This window comes from Chinchilla lanigera, unplaced genomic scaffold, assembly GCF_000276665.1.
Source record: "Chinchilla lanigera isolate Chin_1 unplaced genomic scaffold, ChiLan1.0 scaffold00106, whole genome shotgun sequence".
NCBI lineage: Eukaryota > Metazoa > Chordata > Mammalia > Rodentia > Chinchillidae > Chinchilla > Chinchilla lanigera.
Window position 1 is genome coordinate 6,262,760 of NW_004955507.1, and position 8,891 is coordinate 6,271,650.

General features: G+C 46.9%; 1 protein-coding gene across 2 annotated transcripts; it reads left to right on the forward strand.

Annotated features, from left to right (window-relative positions):
* The first annotated feature begins 310 nt into the window (after window positions 1-310).
* Window positions 311-8,530, forward strand: Syce1 (synaptonemal complex central element protein 1). 2 transcript variants are annotated; one of them, XM_005407703.2, is made up of 13 exons: window positions 311-1,378; window positions 4,126-4,188; window positions 4,915-4,971; window positions 5,349-5,423; window positions 5,968-6,015; window positions 6,255-6,309; window positions 6,475-6,564; window positions 6,804-6,867; window positions 7,519-7,585; window positions 7,660-7,783; window positions 7,853-7,963; window positions 8,124-8,199; window positions 8,377-8,530. In XM_005407703.2, exons 1-13 carry the CDS (start codon window positions 1,300-1,302, stop codon window positions 8,452-8,454), a joined length of 987 nt encoding a protein of 328 aa, XP_005407760.1. In that variant the 5' UTR covers window positions 311-1,299; the 3' UTR covers window positions 8,455-8,530. The 2 variants fall into 2 exon arrangements, with proteins under 2 accessions (XP_005407760.1, XP_005407759.1); XM_005407702.2 differs by having other exon boundaries at window positions 316-1,378; window positions 4,912-4,971.
* The last annotated feature ends 361 nt before the right edge of the window (window positions 8,531-8,891 follow it).

Genomic DNA, 8,891 nt, shown 5'->3' on the forward strand with positions numbered 1-8,891 from the left:
ATCATAGTCCTCAACAAAGAAACCTTTGAGAACTGAGGCCCACACTATTTTGTGTAGTGAAATCTGAACCTGATGTTGCATTTGATCCCAATTTCGAGCCTTTATATGACCTTGAACCTTCACTTGATCTTGGACTAAAAACGAGATATTGAATGTGACCTAGATCTTGAACTTGCTGAGCTTGCACTACGTATATCAGGTGATAGTATCCAGTATTCAAATACCTTGCCTACAAAAACACTAAACTTACTCCCTACATCTAGCCATCTAACCATAATGATATAAATAACTCTCACTCAACCCTAGAACATAAATCCCAATTCCTACACTAATTCTAATGCCTAAACCTAACCTTTGTTTCCTAGCCCCAACCCCCAAACCAGTGCCCACTCTTATCCTCTAGCCATGACCTTAACATTAGCTATAATCACAATTCCTACCCCAACCCTAACCCTATCCCTAACCCTAAAACCCCAACTCCTAACTCTGTGTCCTTAACCCTCAACCCTGAATCCTAATCCTAGCACCAACAGAGTTATAAGGTAGAGTTGGTAAATTTCCCCTAGGGTCATCCCTGGAAGGTTCTTTATTTCTATTTCTTGCCACACTGGGTCAACATACTTTAGGGGCCTTGGACACGGCAGGCTAGGCGGCACCGTGTTCTTCTTGCTTGAGCCCCTTTGCCCCAGCTTCCAGGGTGGACACCCCATCCAGGACCGTGTTCATGGAAGACACAGGAGGGCCTAGCCAATTTGGGGAAGGAGCTTATTGGAAGGGAATAGCATATAAGCGAGTTGTGTGCATTTACCAGCCACTAGTGCTGGTGCCCACTAAAGTTAAACCAGTGTAGGATTCTTCCTGTGTGGCATGGGCAGAATGCTGGACCTTGTTGAGTTGCAGCAGAATCGACCACTGCCTATATTACATGGGCAAAGAGACAGACTCGGACTGTAGGTTCCACAGCAGCCACTCATTCACTGTTTCCAATCCATCGTGTAATACGGGTACGGCTCGGTGGGAGACCTTTACGTATGAGCAAGTGACTAAGTGCTCAATAAGCCAATCGCCAGCCTGTAAAAGCACACTTGGCACCCACCATCTCCAAATTGGATTTGCCTTTGTTGGCTCGAAAGCTTGAAGCATGCGCAATAGCTCCCAAGCAGAGCGCCAGCCCTTAACCCCTCATCTACAGAGCCAACTGGCGCATGGAGTGTACTGCGCAGGCGCACTGAGCAGTGTCCTGTGAGAGCTCGAGGTTGGCCCAATCAGTCATCGAGGTGCGGCGCTGAGGGGCGGAACATGGCGGCGAGAGCGGGACCTTCGACCGAGGAACCTGCGGGACCCGCGGAGCCGGCCAAGGGAGTTGAGGGAGCCAAAGGTAGTGGTAGGCGCTGGGCTGGGCTAGAGAACTGGCTGAGGAGGCGTCTGGGTGGGACGGGCCGACTGCGCCGTGGTCACAGTGCTGAGGTGACCGTGAGGTTTCCCGTGGGTAGCTCCAGGGCTCTGGGAAGTGGGAGGTTACCCCGTGCCCGCCGCTCCGTTTGACTTGTGCCACTCCTTGGGGTTCGTGAGGTCTTCCCCACGCGAGCTTCCTCAGATTTTGTTTGGCCGACGCAGAGGAATTACGTTAAGAATTACCATTTTTGTGGCCCATACTACTCGAGGGTCGATGTCCTCGGACTGGGGTCTGAGGAACCGCCTGCTGACCACGAGGGCCAACGCCAGCGAGGGGAAGCAGGGGTGTCCCCAGCAGCTGCCCCGTGCTCACGCGTGCCCCACCGGACGGCCCCAAATCCGCTGTCTTCCGCTTCCCCTGAGACGCGCGTAGGGGGAAGTCATCCAGCGCTGTGCGTGCGGTGGTGGTGGTGGGGAGGCGGACAAGACGAAGTCATCTGAGCATCCCTAGGCAGGGCCGTGCAGACTGCCAGGCAGCCCGCTAGCTGAATCCTGGAAACTCCTACGAGTGTAGGAGTGATCATGAGAAGACTGCATGAAGCAAGAAAACCATGCGGTGAAACATAAAGCCTGAGAGACCACACCTGTGTCGAAGGATGGGGGCAGGTGGACACAGTATTTTAACAAAAACACAAATAACTGGTGACAGTGGGTTCCTTGAGGAAGAGGAGTTGGGAAACTGGTATGAGAGGAGAGTGTAGGAGGCTACTCTTCTGGGTTTCTTTCCATATTTTTTTTAAATGGAAGATTTGTCTTTTCTAATTTTCAAGAGTTTTAAGATGGAATAAATATTTTTCTAAACTTTTAAAAATATGAAAACAAGCACAAGTTCATGTGTGAAAAGTACACATCTTCCTTTCCGTCTCCTAATTAGCCGGTCCTATCTCTGAAGTAAGCACTGTCCACAGTTTGTGTGAGTGTGACTCTGACTAGGAATGCTCTAGACATAGTACACATATATCTATTTAATGACAGGTGTATCTTTTAACTCTGCAGCCAAAGAAGATCTGTCACTTTAGACTTCTTAACATTTTAGGAGCTCTTCGTATTAATATGTAGTACATGTAACATATATCAATTAAGCTTTTTTTACTGGCTACCCAGTATTCTATTGTATGGATACATCGTAAATCCTCTATAATAGGCGTTCAAATTGTTTCTTGTTTCTACTTGGAAAGATACTGCTTCAGTGTCACTGAACATGTGCTTTGCATACTTCAATGAGGACATTTGATGCATAAATTCCTGAAAGTGGAATTATGTCTTCAAAATGTTGATGAAGTCCTCCAAAATGTTGTATCAAGTTCCATAGTCTCTATCAATGGGTATGGGAGCTCTTTTTCACATGTCATCATAAACACTGGACATCTTCACATATTAATTTTTACCAGTCTCCTAAGTGCAGTACATTAATTTGTAATTCTTTAATCATGACAGATAGGATGTTATATTTTTTGGGGGAGGGCAGTCTCTATGCGGTTCAGGCAGGCCTTGAACTCCCTATATAGCCCAGGCTGATCTTGAATTCATGGCAGTTCTCCTGACTGAGCATTTTGAGTGCTTGGATTATAGGCATGTGCCACTACATCTGCTTATAGCATATATTTTTAAATATTTTTGACTGTTTATGTAATTTTTGTTACTTTAGCATTCTAGTGCTATAACAAAATACTTGAGATAATTAAAAGAGGAAAGGTTTATTTTGGCTCAGAGTTTTGGAGATTTAAGTCAACGGTTGGTCAGTTCTCTCACTTTTGGGACTGTGGCAAGGTGGTACGTCATAGCAAGAACACATGGTAGAGAAAGCTCCTCATTTCATGCCAACCGGGATGCACAAGTGGGGAGCTGGGCCCAAATATCTCTTTCAAGAGTGTTCCTTATTGACTGGAAGACTTCTAACTAGGCTTCACCTCTTAAAGATTTCATTACCTACTAGTAGCACTATGGGCTGGGGACAAAGCCTTTAACATTTGGGTTGTTGGGGGGGACAATTATCCAAATTATTATTATTTATTTATATTTTTCTGTTCTAGTGTTTCCAGTACTAAGGATTCAATTCAGGGCCTTTTCTTTGAGTTACATCCCTGCTCCCCCTTTAAAATATTTTTGTTTTGAGATTAAGTTGATAACTTGCCCAAGCTGAGCTTCAGCTTGTATTCTTTCTCCCTCAGCCTCTCAAGAGTGTTGAGATTACATGAGTATGCCAACACTCCTGGCCTTCTGTATGTTTAACTAGATACTTTATTATATTTACTAGTCTGTGTGTTTTTTGAATAAGAATTTGTAGGAAATCCTAATTGATAATGCCACCTTCCAGTTAGTGATTTTTCAATTCATATCGTTTTTTTACCCTTCTTTTTTTTTCATACATTCCTACTTTAGGAACTTTGACCCAACTTTGAACACATGAGTGTGAGAGCACCCCAACGCTCAGCTTGAGTTTTATAAAGGGGATATCTGTGGGATCATGGCACCATTCATGGAAAGGCTGACCATGGAGCAGCCCAATTTATCTCTTGCATATTTTCTCCTTCACAACAAAGCAGCACAGGCTCTCCTTTGTCTAGAGACCTGCCCTCAGCTCACCTCAGTCCCAGCCCAGGGCTACTGAATTCTTTGCGTGGCTTTTTATCATGTTGGGTTTTGAAGTGTATGGTTTTGTTTTCACAGGGCAGGACACATCCACACAGAAAATTGAAGACTTGATGGAAATAGTGAAAAAACTGCAGAAAGGTCCTGTGTCTCTTCCGTGTATAAGGTTTAACCTGAGGTTTGAGGTCAAGCATACGTGGGTTCAATTCCAGGTCCCACAATTCACAACCTTCAGAAATTATTCTGTTCATTTTTACTTTCTCTTAATATTGAAAATTTTGAACTGAAAGAGCCCCAATGGTTCAAAACTACAGGAGTGTAAGAGTATAGGAAGCATAGTGTTTTCCTAAAATCCTGTCTCAAGCCCTTTGCTGTTCACTTATTTGACTCCTATGGCACTCCTAGATTCAGAGGTTTTCACCTACACCCCCTTTTCTTCCACTCACTTCTTGCTACCCATTGCTTGCTCACTTACAAGGTTCTTTCCAGTCCTATCTCCTCCCCAAGGCAAGCCTTTGAAGTGACTACTCCCCACCCTCAACTCCTGTCAGACATCTGCAGAGCTGGCCCTCCTCAGTGGATGTAGAGTCTACAAAACACTTTCCCATATCTGAGAAGTACTTCCTGCACCTTCACTCTTTAACCTTTTGTGCCCCACTTTATTTCTCTTTACTCCTGTTACCATAACCTGACCCATGTATCTATTGTTCTGCTCTTTGTTTCTGTATGTGAGGCCATGACAACCCCTATGGACAGGACACACTCAGTAGATTTGTGTAGATTGAAGACAGCAGAGACATGGGTAGGTGTATACCACTTCTGCCTGCTCTGTCATCAATTTAGTCTGTTTTTCCCTCTCTGTAGCAGGAAATCTTGAGCCCCGGATTGAGGTGCTGATTAACCGGATTAATGAGGTTCAACAAGGTGAGCTCAGGGACATTGGCTGCCTTTCAAGACTAGTTACATGGTTTGCCAGGCCCAGGGTGAAGTGAAAATATAGGGATCCTTGTGAAAAATCTCTAGATATTTTATGACAGCAGCAGTAGAGCATTAAATATAAATACAGAGGCTGTCTGCATGTAGTTGTAGTCCTATATTATCAAATCTGGCCCTGCTGCTACCTGAGCTCAGCAAGAAGGGTCTAGATTCAGAAAACCTTATTTCTTGCTCTATAAAGAATAGACCCTTCTAGATTTGCTTGAAGATAAATGTGAAATGTCATCATTTGCAAGAAATCTTTGAACCTTGTGCGAATGGAGGCTTCATTCATACAATGTTTGTCCTTCTTCTCTTTGATGAAGCAAAAAAGAAAGCCATTGAGGAGCTGGGAGAAGCCCGGAATATCTGGGATGCCCTACAAAAGGAACTGGACTCATGTAAGTGAACTGCGGATCACCCGAGGTCCTCACTATATTCCTAGCTTCTTGTAAGTCCATACTCTAGACACTCAGCTATCTCACCACAGCCAAGGACCTTACCCTTTCTCCAGCCTCATGTCCTTCTAGTCTCTTTATCTCCTGGTGGAAGTGTTCTGGAAATTCCCTCCAAGCATACTCTTGCCTCAGGGCCTATACTGCGGTGCTTCCTGTCTTTTCCCAAATGCTAGCACAAATCCTCTTCTCAGAGAGGCCTGTTCTAGTCATCTCCCTAAAGACACCACTCTGTCCCTTGCTTGGTCACACGCCTCTCCCTTCTTGATGTGTTTCTTTCTAACACTTATGAACATTGCACAGGGTCCTCATGGATGCCATTTGTTAGTGCCAGGGCCTTTTGTTCTTATAGAGGTTGTGGGTACCACAGGGACTTAAACTGAGGGGTCCACACATGTGTTGTGATGGAGTTGTATTTGGCCTCCCAAGTGACTGTCTCTGATATTGCCACGGATGGTGCCTAATGCCCAACATTCTCCATGTTTCCTAGTACGTGAAGAGAAAGTACATCTGAAGGAGATCTTGAACAAAAAACAAGGTATTACCAGCTCTTCTATTTCTTGGCTTTTTATTACCCCACAGAAGCCCACCATCCCTATAGTTGCTGAAACTTTAGAGATCTCCCAACCTTGCATACTTCCTATGGCTTCCTTTAGACCCAGAAAATGTCAAAGTCCAGTCAGGTGTCCACAGATCTAATGTGACCTGGCTCTGTTTCCTCTGTGCAAAACTGATGCCTTGACAGGCTCTGACATGGTCCTGTTGTTCTCCCTGCAGAGACTCTGAAGATACTTCAGCTGCATTGTCAGGAGAAGGAAACTGAGGCACAGAGGTGAGAGAACGTTCCAACATTAGTTTCCCTAAACCTAAACCACACAACAGCCCACCCCATGTTGTAGAAATGGACCTGAATAAAAAGGGCTAGAAAAGAAAGCCTCTAGTTTCCCTTCTGGGGAGTCAGTCAAAGAACATGGCTGAGGACTGCCTCTCTTTCCAGGAAGGAGACTTTGTTGCAGGAGTGCAAGGAGAGGATTACTTCCCTGAACTTACAGATAGAGGAGGAGAAGAGCAAACAGAGGCAACTGAGGTAAATTCCAGTGCATACGGCCTAGGGGAGAATCAGATGGGCCTACAGATGGGGTGATATCAGAGGTGGGTTAGAGTTGTTGTCCGAGCAGAGCCTTGGAAGGGCAGTAGGGGGAAGGTGATCCCCATAGAGCAGAGGGCATGGCAAAGCCCCTCAGGGCTTTATATGAAGATCCCTGGCTGGTCACAGGCTATGTGGTCTCAGCCCATGGCCTTCATGCCTGTGTGATTGACTCCTAGGTTGGATTTTGAGGAACAGCTCGAGACTCTGACAGAGCAACACAAGGATCTTTGGGAATTTCATGTGAGTCACTCAAAACCATGCTTTCCATCTATACATCTTACTTGCTATGCCTTATTCTATGAAAGCTTTGGTGGTCCTACTGTCACTGTCATCATTGCCTGGAATCCAGGCCCTTGTCACCACCCTTGACTCCCCAGTGTCTTCATTGTTGCTCCTGTCCACTCATCCGTGCTGTCCTCCTGTGTCCATTCAGTGGTCAGGAGGAACCATGATGAAGCCAAGGTGGAATCATCCATGGATGCGTTTGGTACCATCACAGACACAAGGGAGACAGTGGGGAATGTGCAGCCAGTATTTGCCTTCAGGAGATCCCAGACATCAAACAAGGAAACAGGATGAATGTCAGGAAGGAAAGGGTCAGTGAGGAGGCCACAGAGGCAAGGAGAGGAGGGAGGAGCTGCAGTGCTGTGCTTGTAACCAAACCTGTAGATACGCAGCCCAGAATTACAGGTTTGTAGGTACTCTCTTAGTGATGCTTTGTCCAGGACCTATTTCCAGGGTGAGAGACGTCTTGAGGGAGGGAGTAGCTAGCATGGCAATAAAGATGTGAGATGTAGTGAGGGAGTAAATGGCAAGATCCATCTAGGCAGGTTTTTCTGAGGCACCAGCAATCCAGGAGATGTGGACAGGTCTTTTTCCTACCCTCTTCAGAGGCCAGAGCAGCTGGAGAGGGAGATTTGTGCCTTGGACAGCAACAAGGAACAACTGCTCAAGGAAGGTGAGGCCAGGGGAGGTGGTGGCCTTGACCTACCGTTGTCTGTCTTCTCTTGCTCATTCCCTTTCCTAATTCAGAGAAACTGGTCGAGGAGAAGCTGGAGGATGTGAAGCATCAGCTCTGCTCCCTGAGAGGGTCTGAGGGGTCCCCCACCCTCACCGAGGGACTCTTCCTCCGCAGCCAGGAGGCAGCAGCAGCAGTGTAAGAAACAGAAAAAGGGGAAGCAGGAGGAGGGAGGGGCCAGTGCTCACCCCCATCCCCCCACCTCAGGCAGCTGTTCAGGGAGGAAAACAGGAAGGCTGAGGAGCTCTTGGAGGCTGCAGCCCAGCACCATCGTCAACTGAAGCAGAGGTGCGAGCAGCTGCAAGAGAAGCGGCAGAGGTGAACCTGTAGCCCTTGCTCCCACTTCTTCTCAGGAAGGTGGTTGAGGGGTCTCTCCTTCCCACTTGGTCTCTACATCTTCTCATCCTCTTTTCCCTTCTGCACCCTTTCTGTTCTTCCTTTCCCCATGCTACCCTCCTACCTACCCCTTCTGGATCAGGCTGAAAGAAGAACTGGAAAAATATGGGGTTCAAGCCCAGGGCATGCAAGAGGAAGGGGCTGGTCCACACGGGCTGGTGAGTCCTTGAATCTGGTGGAAGGGAACTGAGTCAGCTCCTGAGCGGATGAAGAGTGTTCTGCCAGGGACATAGCCAAGGCAGAGGAAGGTTCCTGGGTGATGGGGAGGGGCGGGAAGGGATGGCATGGGCATGTGTATGGTAAAGACTGCCACTGTGGCCCCTGACTTTCCACAGGCCAGTCCCAGGGTCCTAGCTGTCTTTGAAGAGAAAGATCCAGAGCTGCCCACCAAAGAAGGCCTGATACCCTCCTAGGCCAAGAGCACACACATTGCCCCAACCTCATCCTGTGGTGCTCCAGGAATTAAAGACATTATTTTGATACAACTCATCTCAGTTGAGTCTGTGCTGAGTAGGGGTTGGGTGATGGAGCTCAAGAACACAGGACCCTGAAACTGATGAAGCCATAGCCTGACTCTGCCTCTTGGCCTACTCAGTGTCCACCTTGCAGGAACTCAGTAAATGCTTTCCCAAACTCCTTGTTTCTAGTCTCCTCACCACTAGTATCTGACACACTGTTCTTATCCCAGTAGAATGATGCGGGTGTGGACTTTCTCAAAATGGGCTCAATGGGGGGGGCAGTCTGAAACACACCTGTGATGTTTTAATTCCATTACACAGGCCTGAACTGCTTACACTCTCGTAAGTGATAAAGGAAGATAAATGGTCCAAAGCCATTCAGTTCCATGCTG